Raw genomic sequence first — 19,542 nt, forward strand, 5'->3', positions numbered from 1 at the left:
CACTAACAATGAGACTGAAGAAAGAGAAATTAGAGAATCAATTCCATTTACAATAGCACCAAAACCCATAAGATACCTTGGAATAAACCTAAACAAAGAGGTAAATGATCTATAATCTAGAAACTATAGAATCCTGATGAAAGACATTGAAGACGACACAAAAAGATGGAAAAACATTGCATGCTTGTGGATTGGAAGAATAAACATAGTTAAAATGTCTATTCTGCCCAGAGCAATCTATACTTTCAATGCCATCCCGATCAAAATACCTATGCCATTTTTCAAAGTGCTGGAACAAACAATCCTAAAATCAGTGTGAAACTAGAAAAGACTGTAAATCACCAAGGAAATGTTGAAAAAGAAAAACAAAGCTGGGGGCATCACGTTGCCTGATTTTAAGCGATACCACAAAGCTGTGATCACCAAGACAGCATGGTACTGGCACAAAAACAGACACATAGATCAATGGAACAGAAGAGAGAGCCCAGATATGGACCCTCAACTCCATGGTCAAATAATCTTTGACAAAGCAGGAAAAAACATCCAATGGAAAAAAGTCTCTTCAATAAATGGTGGTGGGAAAATTGGACAGCTACATGCAAAAGAATGAAACTTGACCATTCTCTTATATCATACACAAAGATAAACTCTAAATGGATGAAAGACCTTGATGTGAGACAGGAATCCATCAAAATCCTAGAGGAGAACATAGGCAGTAACCTCTTCGACATCGGCCACAGCAACTTCTTTCATGACAGGTCTCCAAAGGCAAGGGAAACAAAAGCAAAAATGAACTTTTGGGACTTCATGAAGATAAACAGTTTCTGCACAACAAAGGAAACAATCAAGAAAACAAAGAGGCAACCCACAGAATGGGAGAAGATATTTGCAAAGGACACTACAGATAAAGGGCTGGTATCCAAGATCTGCAAAGAACTTCTCAAACTCAATACCCAAAAAACAAATAATCAAGTCAAAAAATGGGCAGAAGATATGAACAGACACTTTTCCAATGAAGACATATGAATGGCTAACAGACCCATGAAAAAATATTCAACATCATTAGCCATCAGGGAAATTCAAATCAATACCACATTTACAAACCACCTTACACCAGTTAGAATGGCAAAAATTGACAAGGTATGAAACAACAGATGTTGGAGAGGATGTGGAGAAAGGGGAACCCTCTCACACTGTTGGTGGGAATGCAAGTTGGTACAGCCACTCTGTAAAACAGTATGGAGGTTCCTCAAGAGGTTAAAAATTGAGCTACCCTATGATCCAGCAATTGCACTACTGGGTGTTTACCCCAAAGATACAGATGTAGTGAAAAGAAGGGCCATATGCACCCCAGTGTTCATAGCAGCAATGTCCACAATAGCCAAAGTGTGGAAGGAGCCGAGATGCCCTTCAACAGATGACTGGATTAAGAAGTTGTGGTTCATATATACAGTGGAATATTACTCAGCCATCAGAAAGGATGATTACCCAACATTTGTATCAACATGGTTGGAACTGGAGGAGATTACGCTAAGTGAAATAAGTCAAGCAGAGAAAGATAATTATCGTATGGTTTCACTTATTTGTGGAATGTAAGGAATAGCAGGGAGATCATTAGGAAAAGGAAGGGAAAAAAGAAGGGGGGTATAATGGAGGGGGAGATGAACCATGAGAGACTATGGACTCTGGGAAACAAACTGAGGGTTTCGTAGGGGAGGGGATGGTGGGTTAGACCAATGATGGGTATTAAGAAGGGCGTGTATTGCATGGGGCAGTAGGTGTTATACGCAAACAATGAATTGTGGAACACTACATCAAAAACTAATGATGTACTGTATGGTGACTGACATAACATAATAAACAAAAACAAAGGAAAAAACAAAACAAGACACAAAACAACTGTTGGTGAAGATGTGGCGAACTTGCAAACCTCATACGTTGCTGGTGAAAATGTAAATGGTGTGAACGCATAGAAAACAGCTTGGCAATTCCTCAAAAATTAATCATAGCATTGCTGTATATCCCAGGATTCCACTTCTAGTATATACCCAAAAGAATAGAAAACATGTATTTAAACAAAAGTTTATATACACAAATGTTCCTGACAGCACTACTTATAATAGCCAAAAGGTGGAGACAACCCAAATGTCTATCAATGGATGAATGGATAAATGAAATCAAACAAATATATCCATACTATGGAATATTATTCAGTCCTAAAAAGGAATGAAGTACTGATACATGCTATAACAAAGATGAATTTCAAAAAGATTATGCTAAGTGAAAGAAGCCAGACCCAAAAGGTCATATATTATACGAAATATCTGAGTAGGTAAATCCATAGGGACAGAAAGTAGATTAGTTCTTTTTTTGTTTTGTTTTGCTTTATTTTTTTTGTTATTTATTTATTTATTTATTTATTTATTTATTTATTTATTTGACAGAGAGAGAGACAGCCAGCGAGAGAGGGAACACAAAGCAGGGGGAGTGGGAGAGGAAGAAGCAGGCTCCCAGCAGAGGAGCCTGATGTGGGGCTCGATCCCAGAATGCTGGGATCACACCCTGAGCCGAAGGCAGACACTTAACGACTGCGCCACCCAGGTGCCCCAGAAAGTAGATTAGTTCTTGCCAGGGTCTGGGGAAATGGGTAGTAACTGCTTAATGGGTATGAAGTTTCCTTTTGAGATGATGAAAATGTCTTTGAACTACATAGAGGTGATGCTTGCAAAAACTTTTGAATCTACTAAATGCCACTGAATTGTATACTTTAGCATGGTTAATTTTATGTTAAGCGAATTTCATCTTATTAAAAAAAATGGTGGGTATTCATGGATGAGGGAGACTCAGGGATGTGTATAAAACTGCTATTTTCTAAAGGAAAAGAACAAGAAACAGAGTATGGGATTGGGTAAAAGGTATGGTGTATGCACCATTAAGTCATTTTTTAAGAGGGTGACAGTTTTAGGCAAAAGTCCTTATGTCAAAATGTCCCTAGGGACAACATTTAATTGACCCAATATAATTTTAATTAACTTAATTAAGAATAGTATCCCAGAATGTCATGCTCCTTCATTAGTAGAGCTAATACTGCCCAGTGCCTAACACAGTGCTTGACACAGATGAAGTCCTCACTAAATGATAATTACTACAGAACAGCTTGAGGGCTGGCCCTGCCTTCTTCAATTCTGCTCCAATACCTTGCAAAGGGCTGGACACAGGCAGAGACAAACTGCAGAGAGGGAAGAGGAGCCACAACCTCTGGCTCTGGGACATGCCACTACGAAAAGTCTCTCCTGCAGGCTGTGCCAGGGTGGAGAGCCTGGAGAGGGGCATCATTGTGCTGTATCCACAGGGCCCAAGGGGAACAAGCTACAGCACAGGAGAGTCAGGGGAGAGCTCAGGAAATGCAAGCAGCTGCAGAGGAAGAGGAGATACGAGGCCATGTCTGATGACACATGGCATGTGAACAACTTACTTGGATTCCATCTTTACGTGCTATCCCTTTGTGCATCTTCCTTTCAACTTGGACCTGCTTCTTCAACCTCCTTCTCCGCATCTTCTCCAGCCACAGGTCATCTAAACTCATGCGTGGGTGCCAAGGAATGATGCTCCTGGGTTGTGAAGGAGTCTCCTGGGGGACATCCTCTGTGAAGATGGAGGGGAGGGTCCATGCCACCCTCTCAGTGGTAGAGAATGGCCTCTGAACTGGCTCAATGTGAAAAGCTTTCTGACGGTGGGAGCAACTGGGCTTCTTGCCTTGGTGTTCTTCCCACCGCATATGGTTCTGGAGAGCAGAGAGGAGAACATATCAAATGGGCACAGTGTCTTTTCTTCTGTTCAGTTTTTTTGGGTATTACCCCATCTTTGGGTTAATCCCCAAAATACAAATTCCAGTGAAATACTTTGTTCACAGTAATTTTGGAAAAGGTGAAGATTAGGAATAAAACAAAACTTGTTTCTGTAAAAATCTACACTTTCTAGACTATTTAAAAAAATCAAGTCTTCTAGCTTGATCAAAGAAAGTCTTGAAAGTAATTACGGAACTTGGCATGCTCATTAGAAATACTTTTTAAAGGTTAGTAGTTGGGGCAAAAGCTCTTGCTTAAACAATATCCCCTGAGAATAGCATTTGAGCACAAGCACACTCAGGCACTTCTTATTTCTTTCTTGGCACAGACATTAACTCGATGTACACACAGCTGCGCCTTACCTGTGCTGCCCTCACTTTGTCCCAGTTTAGTTATCCACTCAGGCACCCTAACTGAGTTCAAAATAAAACTTGTCCATCCTAACAGAATACTTGAGGTTTGTGTTAACATGGCCACCCTTTCTGTTCTGATCAACTCACAGGCACTGGGAAATGAAGCTCTTTTGTTCGCGGGCGTTGGTCAAGTCTCATGACCCCCACTCCCACCCCATCCCGGAGGACACCTCTTTCACAGCACTTCTTTGAATGTCATCCCCAATACTTTGTGTATATTATTTGGTGGAAACAAAGGTGAAATTTCTTTTAACTATATCAAGAGTCTGCGTTAAATAATGTATTCATATGCATATGTATATGCATGTATGCACACACTCCCACAGGGAGAAAGAAGAATATAGAGGAGGAGGAGGAGGGAGCATAATTGTTGCTTATGGTTTGGGGGTAGAGCCTGGGAACTCGGACTTTTCAAAGCTCTCCAGGTAATTCTAATATGCACCCAAGGTTGAAAATCACTGTTTATTTTGTTTTTTAGTTCCCAAATATTGCTCTAAGTTTAAAAAGTGCTTTCATTTAGTTTTCTCTCCTCAGCTCCACTGTGGGTTAGAAACAGCTGGTATATTATCCATATCCTACAGATAGAGTCTCGGAGAGCTTCAGCGATTGCCTGAGTTCACACAGCTCTGTGTGTCATCATAATGTGATTCTAACCCCATGTCCATGCACTATTCTACAGCGTATAAATTCCTGTTGTTTCATAGGTAAATAGAATGACTCCATAATAAGCAAGGACAACACTGCAGACTCTTTTATAACTCTCAAATTCCCCCCAAAAGGAATGGATGTTAATTGAGCACATCTGTATGCAAGGCTTCCTTTTATGCACCTCATGTACCCTAGGTAAAGAAGATGGGTCCTCCTAATGCCATTCAGCAAGTAAATGACATTAAACCTTCTGGAAGGAAGGCAAGCCACTTAATACTGGTGCTTCCATAAGAATGTAACTTACTGCCACTAAAGATAAGCTCGCTTATTTTCAAGTCAGAAGGCAACTTGGACTTTCCCATCCAACCACTCCCTAGCCTTCTATCAGCCTGTATCTGAGTTGTTGGCTGGGGCCTCTTCATGCCATCATGACAGCTTTATCCTCCACTTTTCTTTCATCATAACTTTAGAACATTAGCACTTTCATAGCTTGGTTATGGGCTGTTAGAGAGAATACTGGCCAGAGACTGAGTGTTTTGAGTACGAAACTTTACCTTGATTTTTTCTGTATGCTCAATACAAAAGAATTAACTCCCCTCCCACTCCTTTTCCTATCTTGGGAGGTTGCTTGTCATATACCCATTTAATTACCAAAGAGCTTTGCTTTCAGGAAGAATGGTCCTGTTCTGAGGCCATTAATTAGAGCAGTAGTTTGCAAAGTGTAGCCCCAGAGAAGCAGCAGCACTGAGTATTGTGTATCAGCCTCTAAAATGATCCCCAAACACCTCACCGTGTTGGTGCAGGCTCTTGTCTGAACCTCTTTTCTTGAGAGTGGGCTAGACTTAGTGACTCACTTCTAATGAACAGAATATGGCAGAAGGGATGGATGCCACTTCTGAGATTACGTTATAGAAAGGCTGTGGCTTCCATTTTGGGGGGCCTCTCATGGATCCCCTCTTCTGCAGGAAGCCAAGTGAAATACTGTGAAGAGTGTTATGGAGAGGCTCATGTGGCAGGAAACCAGTGTCTCCAGCCAACAGCCAGCAGGGATTTGTCACCTGTCACAGAGCAAGTATGGAACAAAGACATCCTGCAGTCCAGCCTTGAGATGAGTGCTGCCATTGCCAAAACACTGACTACAGCCTTGTGAAAGACTCTGAGCTGAAGGCACCCAGCTAGGTCAGGCCAGTTATGCAGCAATGGATAACTCATACTCTTGGGAACCTGCTAGAAGTGCACATTTTCAAGGCTGATCAAGACTTCTCTGAATTAGAAATTCTGGAGGTGGGGCCAGCAACTTGTTTATAATGCCCTCTAAGGATTATGTTGCAAGGCTAGTTTGAGAATTGCTGTACTAGAGAGACAGGCAAGTAAGAGCAAGGCAAGGCAGATCGGGCTGTTCTGTGCTCCTCATGTGTCCTAGGGTAGGGGGTCAGGCAGCAGACTGTGGGGTTAGATAAGCTGAGTTTGAATCCCGGCTGTGGCTCTTAGCAGCCGTGTGGCTTTGGGCAACTTTCCTTAACTTCCTCTCTATTTCTCCACCTTAAAATGGGAATGCTACTACCTCTCAGAAAAGTTATCAGATTTCAATGAGAGAGTATACATACAACACTTAGCATAATGCCTGTCACATATACATTACATCAATATATGGTAGCCAATACTGCTATTTTTATTAATAAGTAGACAGGCCTGAGATGGCTGTGGTGGATGTAATAGAGTCCTGTCTCTCTGGAATGACTAGTTTTCAGGTCCTACTTCAGCACTTCACTACAAACATGCTACTCAGCATTAAACTTATTCCCTGATTTTTCATTTTTATTTTGGAGAATATTAAAATTTTTATTTGGGGGAAATTTCTTTTTTTTTTTTTAAAGATTTTATTTATTTATTTGACAGAGATAGAGACAGCCAGCGAGAGAGGGAACACAAGCAGGGGGAGTGGCAGAGGAAGAAGCAGGCTCATAGCAGAGGAGCCTGATGTGGGGCTCGATCCCATAATGCCGGGATCACGCCCTGAGCCGAAGGCAGACGCTTAACTGCTGTGCCACCCAGGCGCCCCTATTTGGGGGAAATTTCTAGTACAAATCGGTAATTATCTTTGTAGTATTGGGCAGTACATATTTGGTTTATTCAGTTTGCATCCTTGGAAAGTAACATTGTTATCCACAAATGAACAAGATGCTCTCCAAATGTCTCTCTGTTTAATATCAGACATTTCATCAGCCAGCACAAGCAAGGCAGAAAGCAGTAAGATAGAAAAGACAACTTCCTTGTAAGGGAAAAGCAATTTAAATGACATCATTAGAAACTGTGGAGGCCAGGGGTGCCTGGGTGGCTCAGTCAGTTAAGGGTCTGCCTTCGGCTCAGGTCATGATCCCAGGGTCCTGGGATCGAGCCCCACGTCGGGCTCCCTGCTCAGTGGGAAGCCTGCTTCGCCCTCTCCCACTCCCTGTGCTTGTGTTCCCTCTCTCGCTGTGTGTGTCTCTCTCTCTGTCAAATAAATAAATAAAAATCTTAAAAAAAAAAGAAAGAAAGAAACTGTGGAGGCCAGAAAGAAGAGGTACAACATTTTTTCAAGTGTCATTTTTTAAAGAAAACAATTGTTAATGCAGAATCCCATATACAGTGAAAATATTCTTCAGGAATGAAGGAAAAATCAAGACATTCTCAGAGAAAGGAAAATGGAAATTTTTACCATCAGATATACTCTTAAAAATGGTTAAAATATGCAATGATCAGCCAAGAAGAAAGAAATAAAAGGCATTCAAATTAGCAAGGAGGAAGAAATAAAACTGTCACAATTTGCAGACAAAATGCTATATATAGACAACCATAAAAAATTCACCAAAAAAACTATTAGAACTAATAAATGAATTCAGTAAAGTCACAGGACACAGAACTAATTAGCAGAACTCTGTTGCATTTCTATACAACTAATGAATTAGCAGAAAGAGAAATTAAGAGAATACTTCCATTTACAATTACATCAAAAAGAATAAGATACCTATTAATAAATGTAACCAAGGAGATGAATGACCTGTGTGCTGAAAACTAGAAGACACTGATGAAAGACACTAAAGATAGTACAAATAGGTAGGAAGATATCCCATGTTTATGGATAATAAGAATTAATCTTATTAAAATACCCATACTACCCAAATCAATCTACAGATTCAATGTAATCCCTGTCAGAATAGTAATATCATTGTTCATATAACTACAACAAATAATCCTAAAATTTGTATGGAACCACAAAAGACCCCAAATAAGCCAAAGCAGTCATGAGAAAGAACAAAGCTGGAGATTTCAAGATATACTACAAAGCTATAGTAATCAAAACAGTATGGTACTGGCAGAAAAATAGACATACAGATCAATGGAACAGAATAGGAAGCCCAGAAATAAACCCACACTTACATGGTCAATTAGTCTATGACACAGGAGGCAAGAATATATAATGGGGAAAAGTCAGTCTTTTCAATAAATGGTGTTGGGAAAACTGGACAGCTACATGCAAAAGAATGAGACTGAACCACTTTCTTATATCATACACATAAATAAACTCAAAATGGTTTAAAGGCTAAATGTCAGACCTGAAACCATAAAAATCCTAAAACAAAACATGGGCAGCAAACTCTTGGATATTGCCCTTAGTAATATTTTTCTGAATCTTTCTCCTCGGACAAGGGCCACAAAAGCAAAAATAAACAATTGGGACTACATCAAACTGAAGAGCTTTTGCACAGCAAAGGAAACAACAAAACAAAAAGGCAACCCACTGAATGGGAGAAGACATTTGCAAATGATATATCCGATAAGGGGTTAATATCCAAAACACATAAAGAACTCATGTAATTCAACACACGCACACACAAAACAAATAATCCAATTTAAAAACGGGCAGAGGACCTGGATAGATATTTTTTTCTAAAGAAGACATCCAGTTAGCTAACAGACACATGAAAAGATGCTCAACATCATTAATCATCAGGGAAATGCACATCAAAGCCACAGTGAGATACCACCTCACATGCATTAGAATGGCTATCACCAAAACCACAAAAAATTAGTGTTGGTAAAGATGTGGAGAAAAGGGAACCCTGATGCACTATTGGTGGGAAGGTAACTTGGTGCAGCCACTATGGAAAACAGTATGGAGGTTCCTCAAAAAATTAAAAATATTGCTTATATTGCACATATGAATGAAACCATATAATAATGGTCTTTCTGTTCAACTTATTTCACTTAGCATAATACCCTCCAGTTTCATCCATGTCGATGCAAATGGTGGGTATTCATCCTTTCTGATGGCTGAGTAATAGTCCATTGTAGTTATGGACCACATCTTCTTTATCCATTTGTCTGTTGAAGGGCATCTCAAATCCTTCCACAGTTTGGCTATTGTGGACATTGCTGCTATGAACACTGGGGTGCATGTGGCTCTTCTTTTCACTATATCTGTATCTTTGGGGTAAATACCTAGTAGTGCAATTACTGGGTCATAGGGTAGCTCTATTTTTAACATCTTGAGGTACTCCACACTGTTTTCTGAAGTGGCTGTACCAGCTTGCATTCCCACCAACAGTGTAAGAGGGTTCCCTTTTCTCCACATCCCCACCAATATTTGTTGTTCCCTGTCTCATTAATTTTAGCCATTTAAAAATTTTTTATTATGTTATGTTAGTCACCATACAGTATATCATTAGTTTTTGATGTAGTGTTCCATGATTCACTGTTAGCCATTCTAATGTGTGTGCGGTGCTATCTTATTGTGGTTTTGATTTGTATTTCCCTGATGGCTAGTGAGGTGGAGCATTTTTCCATGAGTCTGTTAGCCATTTGTATGTCTTCTTTGGAGAAGGGTCTGATTTCTCAACTGGATTTGTTGTATTTTGGGTGTTGAGTTTGATAAGTTCTTTATAGATGTTGAATACTAGCCCTTAATCTGTTATGTCATTTGCAAATATCGTCTCCCATTCAGTGGGTGGCCTTTTAGTTTTGTTGACTGTTTCCTTTGCTGTGTGGAAGCTTTTTATCTTGATGAAGTCTCAATAGTTCATTTTTGCTTTTGTTTCCCTTGCCTTTAGAGACCGTGTCTTGCAAGAAGCTGTTGTGGTCAATGTCAGAGAGGTTATTGTTCTTCTCTAGGGCTTTGATGGATTCCTGTCTCACATTTGGGGCTTTCATCCATTTTGAGTTTATCTTTGTGTATAGTGTAAGAGAAAGGTCCAGTTTCATTCTTCTGCATGTGGCTGTCCAATTTTCCCAGCACCATTTTTTCCATTGGATATTCTTTCCTGCTTTGTCAAAGATTAGTTGACCATAGATTTGAGGGTCCATTTCTGACTCTGGGAAACAAACTGAGGGTTACAGAAGGGAGGGGATTAGGGAGATGGGGTAATCAGGTGATGGGTATTAAGGAGAGCATATGATGTGATGAGCACTGGGTATTACATGAAAACAACGAATTGTTGAACACTACGTCAAAAACTAATGATGTACTATATGTTGGCTAATTAAACATAATAAAAAAAGTGTTTACTGAATGAGAAAAAAATTTAAAAATAGAACTACCCTTTGATCCAGTAATTCTACTTCTGAGCATTTACCTGAAGAAAATGAAAACACTAATTTGGAATGATATATGCTCCCCTCTGTTTATTGCAGTATTATTTACAATAGCCAAGATATAGAAGCAGCCCCAGTGTCATCCATAGATGAATGTTAAAGAAGATGTGGTAATATATACACAACAGAATATTACTCAACCTTAAAAAAATGAATTCTTGCCATTTGTGACAACATTGATGGACCTCAAGGGTGTTATGGTAAGTGAAATAAGTCAGACAAAGAGAAATGTCATATAATATCACATATATTTGTGGAATTTAAGAAACAAAACAAATGAACAAACAAACAAAAACTAGTAACAGACTCATAAATACAGAGAACTAGTGGTTGCCAAAGAAGAGAAGGGTGGGGGAATGGGTAAAATAGGTGAAAGGGATTAAGAGGTATAAACTTCCAGTTATAAAATAAATAAATCCTGAGGATAAAAAGTACAGTATACAATCAATAATATTGTAACAATTTTTTATGGTGATGGCTGGTAACTACACTTATTGTGGTGAGAATTTCATAATGTATGTAGTTGTCAAATCACTATGTTGTCCACCTAAAACTAAAATAATATTGTATATCAGCTATCCTTCAATTCAAAAAATACCTAAAGTATTGAAACAGATGAAAAAAGTAAGAATCTTGCAACAAACATCAGGAAAGAAAAAGAACAATGTGAAGGGTAAAAATATGGCTAAATATAACACATTCCTTCTCCTCTTGAGATTTCTAAATTATGTTTTGATGTTTGGAACAAAATTATAACATTACCTGATGTGATTCTCAATGCATTTAGAGGACATATTTAAGATAATTATATTATAAACATTATTTGAACTGGTAAATGTCCATACCAGTCAACCTTAAGTTGTATATATATAATGTAATACCTAGATAACCTCTAAAAATTTTTTAAAAAGAGATTGAAATATGCTATGGATACATAAAAATGGAATTCTCAAAAATATTCAAGTAACCCACAGGACTGAGGGAAAAAGAACACAGAAACAATAAACAGAAAAGAGAAAAAATAAAAATAAAAAGGCAGATTTAAGCCTTAAGAATTACTTTAAGACACCACAGATAAAGGACTGGTATCCAAGATCTACAAAGAACTTCTCAAACTCAATACACGAGAAACAAATAAACAAATCATAAAATGGGCAGAAGATATGAACAGACACTTTTCCAATGAAGACATACAAATGGCTAACAGACACATGAAAAAATGTTCAAAATCATTAGCCATCAGGGAAATTCAAATCAAAACCACACTGAGATACCACCTTACGCCAGTTAGAATGGCAAAGATAGACAAGGCAAGAAACAACAATTGTTGGAGAGGATGTGGAGAAAGGGGATCCCTCCTACATTGTTGGTGGGAATGCAAGTTGGTACAGCCACTCTGGAAAACAGTGTGGAGGTCCCTTAAAAAGTTAAAAATTGAACTACCCTATGACCCAGCCATTGCACTACTGGGTGTTTACCCCAAAGATACAGACGTAGTAAAGAGAAGGGCCATATGCACCCCAATGTTCATAGCTGCATTGTCCACAATAGCCAAATCATGGAAGGAGCCGAGATGCCCTTCAACAGATGACTGGATTAAGAAGCTGTGGTCCATATATACAATGGAATATTACTCAGCTATCAGAAAGAACGAATTCTCAACATTTGCTGCAACATGGACGGCACTGGAGGAGATAATGCTAAGTGAAATAAGTCAAGCAGAGAAAGACAATTATCATATGATTTCTCTCATCTATGGAACATAAGAACTAGGATGATCGGTAGGGGAAGAAAGGGATAAAGAAAAGGGGGGTAATCAGAAGGGGGAATGAAACATGAGAGACTATGGACTATGAGAAACAAACTGAAGACTTCAGAGGGGAGGGGGTGGGGGAATGGGATAGACTGGTGATGGGTAGTAAGGAGGGCACGTATTGCATGGTGCACTGGGTGTTATACGCAACTAATGAAGCATCAAACTTTACATCAGAATCTGGGGATGTACTGTATGTTGATTAACATAATATAATAAAATAAAAAAAGAATTACTTTAAATACGAACAGTCAATAGTATATGGTTAAAAGACCAATTAAAGACAGAGAAGGGCAAAGTGGATTAAAAAACACCACCAAGTATATGTTGGCTGTAAGAAACTCTTTTCAAATATAATGATGCAGGTAGATTGAAATAAAAAGGAGGAAATGTGGCTAGTGAACACATGTGGAAAGCCAGACCAATCTGTAGGCAAGGGACAGAACACAAGCTTGAGTTTTAGCACCACCTTGGAAAACAAAAGGGGGACTGCAAAGCCTGATGCTTAGCAGGATCAGTAGAAGGCATATAAACTTAAGAAATGTGCAAGGAGGGCACGTATTGCACGGTGCACTGAGTGTTATATGCAACTAATGAATCATCGAATTTTACATCAGAAACCAGGGATGTACTGTATGGTGACTAACATAATATAATAAAAAAACATTTATATATATATAAAAGAAATGTGCCAGAAGAGGGAATAAGAAACATGGAACAGGAGCATCAAGAGAAGACTGAGAAATCCTCAGAATTACTAGCAGAGCTCACAACAGGTATTTCTATCCTGAAAGCAGTAAGTAAATACTGGAGGAGGTGACTGCAGCTTCACATGTGAAGATAGCAATGAAAAACTTCAAGGAACATGGAAATTAAAGGAAAAAAAAAACAATCCCGAGGATCATAGTAATATTCTATAATCTACCCCAAAGTCATGGAAGTCTGTAATTTTCCTGGTAAAGATTTAAAATAACTTTTAAGGAAACTCAGTGAGCTACAAGGAAACACAGAAAGATAATTCAAAGATATTAAGAAAAGGGGGGCACCTATGTGGCTCTGCCAGTTATGTGTCTGACTCTTGTTTCAACTCAGGTCATGATCTCAGGGTCATGATCTGAGGCTTGTGAGATCTAGCCCTGTGTTGGGCTTCATGCTGGGCATGGAGCTTACTTAAGATTCTCTCTCTCCCTTTCCCTCTGCCCCATCCCCCCTCCCAGTTCATGTCCTTGCATTCTCTTTGAAAGAAAAAAAGGATATCAAGAAAACAATACATGAATAAAATGAGAAGTCCACAGGGTAATTTTTTTAAAGAATAAAATAACTCTGTTTTAAAAAATATTTTATTTATTTATTTGTCAGAGAGAGAGAGAGAGCACACACAAGCAGGGGGAGCAGCAGGCAGAGGGAAAAGCAGGGTCCTTGTTCAGCGGGACTCAATCCCAGGACTCTGAGATCATGACCTGAGCCAAAGGCAGATACTTAACTGACTGAGCTACCCAAGAATGGCGTCCCAAGAATGAAATAATTCTTAACAAAGTAGGTACAGAGGGCATGTACCCTCAACATAATAAAGGTTATATATGACAAGCCCACAACTAACATCATATTTAATAGTGAAAAACTGAAAGCTTTTCCTCTAAGATCAGGAAAAAGACAAGGATGTCCACTCTCCCTACTTTTATTTAATATAATATTAAAGTTCTAACCAGAGCAATTGGGCAAGAAAAAGAAATAAGGCATCTAAATAGGAAAAGAGGAAATAAAACCATCAGTATTTGCAGGTGACATCTTATATATACAAAACCCCCAAGACTCACCTAAAAAACTGTTGGAACTATTCACAACTTCAATAAAGTTGCAGGACAAAGAAGCAACACCTAGAAATCAGCTGCATTTCTCTACACTTACAATGAAACATCTGAATAAGAAATAAAACTATCCCATTCACAATAGTATCAAAAGTGAAATATCTGCTCAATGAAAACTATAAGACACTGATGAAAGAAATTAAAGATGACACAAATAAATGGAAAGATAGTCCTTGTTCATGGATCGGAATAGTTAATATTGCTAAAGTGTCCATAATACCCAAAGCCACCTACAGATTCAATACACTCCTTTTAAAAATTCCAATGGCATTCTTCACAGAAATAGAAAAAACAATTCTAAAATTTGTATTGAACCACAGAACCCCAATAGCCTAAACTATCCTGAGAAAGAACAAAGTTGGAGGGATCATACTTCCTGATTTCAAATTATACTACAAAGCCATAGTCATAACAGGATGGTACTGGCACAAAAACAGACACACAGACCAATGGAACAGAATAGAGAACCCAGAAATAGCCCCACACCTATAAGGTCAATTAATATTTGATAAGGCAGCCAAGAACATCTAGTGGGGAAAGGACAGTCTCTTAAATAAATGGTGTTGGAAAACTGGACAGCCACATGCAGAAAAATGAAATTGTACCCCATCTTACACCACTCAAAAATTAACTTGAAATGGATTAAACATGTAAACAGAAGGCCTGATACAGTAAAACTCCTAGAAGAAAACATGAGGAAGAGCCTCCTCAACACTGGTGTCAGCAATGATTTTTTTGATATGACACCAAAAGCACAAGCAATAAAAGCAGAAGGCAACAAGTGAGACCGTATCAAACTAAAAAACCTTTGCACAGCAAAGGACACAACTAAATGAGAAGACAACATACAAAATGGCAGAGAATATTTACAAACCATTTATTGGATAAGCGGTTAATATATAAAATATATAAAGAACTCCTACAACTCAATAAAAAAAGAAACGAACAATACGATTTTTAAAAATGGGCAGAAGAATTGAAAGAACACATTTTTCAAAGAAGACATACAAGTGGCTAACAAGTACATGAAATAATGCTTAGGGAAATGTAAATCAAAACAACAATGAGATATTACCTGTTAGAATGGCTATCATCAAGAAGATAAGAGATAACAAGTATTGGTGAGGATGTGGAGAAAAGGGAACACTGCACTGTTTGTTAGTGGGAATGTAAATTGGTGCAGCTACTATGGAAAACGGTATGAAGGTTCCTCAGAAAATTTAAACTAGAACTACCATATTATCCAGCAGTCCCACTTTTGGGTATATATCCAAAGGTTACGGAAATAGGATATTGAAGAGATATTTTCACTGACATGTTTACTACAGCATTATTCATAATAGTCAAGATATGAAAACAACCTAGGTGTCATTCAATGGATGAATGGATTAAGAAGATGTGGTATATCATTATGAAGAGATTGAAACAGAGATCAAAAACCTCCCCAAAAACAAGACTCCAGGGCCTGATGGATGCCCCGGAGAATTCTACCAAATGTTCAAAGAAGAAATAATACCGATTCTCCTGAAGCCATTTCCAAAAATAGAAACAGAAGGAAAACTACCAAACTTTCTATGACGCCAGTATTACCTTGATCCCCAAAGCAGGCAAAGACCCCATCAAAAAGGAGAATTACAGGCCGATTTCCCTAATGAATATGGATGCCAAAATCCTCAACAAGATCCTGGCTAATAGAATCCAAAGAGTACATTAAAAGGATTATCCATCATGACCAAGTGGGATTCATCCCTGGGATGCAAGGGTGGTTCAACATTCGCAAATCGATCGGTGTGATAGATCATATCAACAAGAAAAGAGTCAAGAACCATATGATCCTCTCAATAGATGCAGAAAAAGCATCTGACAAAATACAGCATCCTTTCCTGATTAAAACCCTTCAGAGTGTAGGGATAGAGTGTACATTCCTCAATTTCATAAAAACCATCTATGAAAAGCCTAGAGCAAATATCATTCTCAATGGGGAAAAGCTGGAAGCCTTTCCCTTAAGATCAGGAACACGACAAGGATGCCCACTCTCGCCACTATTATTCAACATAGTACTAGAAGTCCTTGCAACAGCAATCAGAAGACAAAAAGGGATAAAAGGTATCCAAGTCGGCAAGGAAGAAGTCAAACTGTCTCTCTTCACAGATGAGGTGATACTCTATATGGAAAACCCAAAAGACTCCACCCCCAAACTACTAGAAATTATAGAGCAATTCAGTAATGTGGCAGGANTGGGATACAAAATCGATGCTCAGAAATCAGTTGCATTTCTATACACGAATAACGAGACTGAAGAAAGAGAAATTAGGGAATCCATCCCATTTACACTAGCACCAAAATTCATATGTTATCTTGGAATTAACTTAACCAGAGACGTAAAGGATGTATATTCTAGAAACTACAAATCAACCTTTAAAGACATTGAGAACACACAAAAAATGGAAAAATATTCAATGCTCATGGATCTGAAGAATAAACATAGTTAAAATGTCTATGCTACCCAGAGCAATCTACACTTTCCTTTTTTAAATTTTTTAAATGTTTTTTTATTATATTATGTTAGTCACCATACAGTACATCGCTGGTTTCTGATGTAAAGTTCGATGCTTCATTAGTTGCGTATAACACCCAGTGCACCATGCAATACGTGCCCTCCTTACTACCCATCACCAGTCTATCCCATTCCCCCACCCCCTCCCCTCTGAAGTCTTCAGTTTGTTTCTCATAGTCCATAGTCTCTCATGTTTCATTCCCCCTTCTGATTACCCCCCTTTTCTTTATCCCTTTCTTCCCCTACCGATCATCCTAGTTCTTATGTTCCATAGATGAGAGAAATCATATGATAATTGTCTTTCTCTGCTTGACTTATTTCACTTAGCATTATCTCCTCCAGTGCCGTCCATGTTGCAGCAAATGTTGAGAGCCCGTTCTTTCTGATAGCTGAGTAATATGCCATTGTATATATGCACCACAACTTCTTAATCCAGTCATCTGTTGAAGGGCATCTCGGCTCCTTCCACGATTTAGCTATTGTGGACAATGCTGCTATGAACATTGGGGTGCATATGGCTCTTCTCTTCACTACGTCTGTACCTTTGGGGTAAATACCCAGTAGTGCAATGGCTAGGTCATAGGGTAGCTCAATTTTCTACTTTTTAAGGGACCTCCACACTGTTTTCCAGAGTGGCTGTACCAACCTGCATTCCCACCAACAGTGTAAGAGGGCTCCCCTTTCTCCACAACCTCTCCAACAATTGTTGTTTCCTGCCTTGTCAATTTTTGCCATTCTAACTGGTGTGAGGTGGTATCTCAGTGTGGTTTTGATTTGAATTTCCCTGATGGCTAATAATTCTGTGTAGTTTTATCACTTACGTAGGTTCAGGAATCTACCGCCACAGTCAAGATACAGAACAGTGTCAGCACTGAGGATCCTTTTGTCCTTTTATAACCTCACCTACAGCCCTCCCCTCAACCTCTGGCAATGGCCAATCTGTTCTTCATCTCCATACTTTTTTTCATTTTAATAATGTTATATAAATGGATTCCTACAGTACATAACCTTTTGCTACTGGCTTTTCTTTTCACTCAGTATAATTCCCTTGAAATCCACCAAAGTTTTTGCATGTGTCAATAGTTCAATTTTTTAGCATAGTTTGTTAACCATTTGTTAACCATCCATCTATAGAAGGACATCTAGGCTGTTTCCAGTTTAGGACTATTATGAATAAAGCTGCTGTGAACATTTATTTGTAGGTTCATGTGTTAACTAAGTTTCATTTCCCTGAGATAAATGTGCACGAGGGCAATTGCTGGGTCATATGGTAAACCTAGGTTTGGTTTAATTAGAAATTGCCAGACCTTTTTTTCCAGAGTGGCTGTACTGTTTTACATTCCCATCAGAAACGTTAGAAAATGTTCACAATGTATTCCCTCCCCTTCACCCCATTTAAAATCTCTAAGTAGAAGCCATACCTTGGATCCTTGCTTTCAAAGTCAGAGAAGACTGTGGGGGATATCAGGAAAACTATCCAGCATTCATTCATGAAGTTGATCTTGTCCGACCCATACACATAAGGAAACAGAGTCCCAGTGAAGTCTTACAGCAAGTTTCAGGGTTAGAAAGTAACAGAGTGGGAATCAAGCATGCATGGGTGTTTGAAACTTGTAGCTTTTCCCCATTTCTCTCATTCATCCACAGTTCTTTCTCATCTTGCTCCCTCTTGATCTTGGTTTTCTTCCTAAACCCCCTCAGCCAGGAGTGCAAGCCCATGTGTGCACAGATTAGACTATAGATAAGACATGGAGCTTGATTGCCTGGAATCATAGATTCTTTGCCCTTAAACCTGAATTAAAAAGGGAAGAAATGTCTACATGTAAGTGGCACCTTTCATACCCCAACACTGCCTCTTCTTGTTTTCCATCACACAAACATGCTGTGCTGTCCCATGTATGAGGTGACATTGTGGAGGGCTCAATTATATGGCAGTCTGTAGGCAAGGGTAGTCTTCCATGTCACTGAAATGTTGGGCTGGGCCTGAGAGGCCCTCTTTTCTGTCTCCTTATCACCTAAGGCTTGGCACAACTCCTTAGACTCCAAATCTGCAAGCTAAGGGAGCCCTACCCTCACACCCTCTAACTCTCTATCCCATTAATCTTTTCAATCTTTTATTTACATTTTTGTTTTTTAAAGTCTTCAATATCTGAAATAATCTTATTTGCTCAATTATTTATTTACTCCCACCATGCCTGCCCTTCCTCTGAGGACAGAGATCTTTATAAATTCTTCCACATTGTATCCATAGCACCTAGGATATTGCCTGTTACATAGCTGGGCCTCCATAAGTGTTTATCATATTGAAGAAGAAAACCGGTGGGAGGATCTGATCATCTGGACAGCAGCACTCCCTACACAGCTACAGTGATGAGACACTGAACTGGCACAAGGACAGAAAACCAACCAAAAGAACACAAAATCCAGTTTTAAGCATCTCAGAAATCTAAAAGTAAAAACAAAACAAAACAAAAAAACCCACGAAATCTTTGTTAAAAGTTCTTTGGGGGATTCTATTAATCCCCTGAATTTGGGGTAGAGAAGATGTGGATATACTTGAAAACATTAAAATTAAGAACTTCTGTTCATCAAAAATACCATTACAGAAGGAAAAAGACAAGCCATGGAGTGGGAAATGATATTTGTGTCACATTTAATCAATAATGGTGCTGTATCCAGAATATACACCATCAGCAAGAAAATGGCAACCTCACAGGCAAACGGGCAAGAGATTAGGTCATGTCCCCAAACAGGATATCCAAAT

The 19,542-nt window shown here is 38.8% G+C and overlaps 1 protein-coding gene across 3 annotated transcripts in view; it reads right to left on the reverse strand.

Annotated features, from left to right (window-relative positions):
* Positions 1 to 19,542, reverse strand: part of ARHGEF4 (Rho guanine nucleotide exchange factor 4) — a 233,643-nt gene that overhangs the window by 101,031 nt on the left and 113,070 nt on the right. For all 3 annotated transcript variants that reach the window (XM_034653501.1, XM_034653500.1, XM_034653502.1), the window contains exon 3: positions 3,476 to 3,784. In XM_034653501.1, coding sequence (XP_034509392.1) covers positions 3,476 to 3,784 — 309 coding nt within the window. The remainder of the gene's footprint in view (positions 1 to 3,475; positions 3,785 to 19,542) is intronic.

This window comes from Ailuropoda melanoleuca, unplaced genomic scaffold (assembly GCF_002007445.2).
Source record: "Ailuropoda melanoleuca isolate Jingjing unplaced genomic scaffold, ASM200744v2 unplaced-scaffold9223, whole genome shotgun sequence".
NCBI classification, from domain to species: domain Eukaryota; kingdom Metazoa; phylum Chordata; class Mammalia; order Carnivora; family Ursidae; genus Ailuropoda; species Ailuropoda melanoleuca.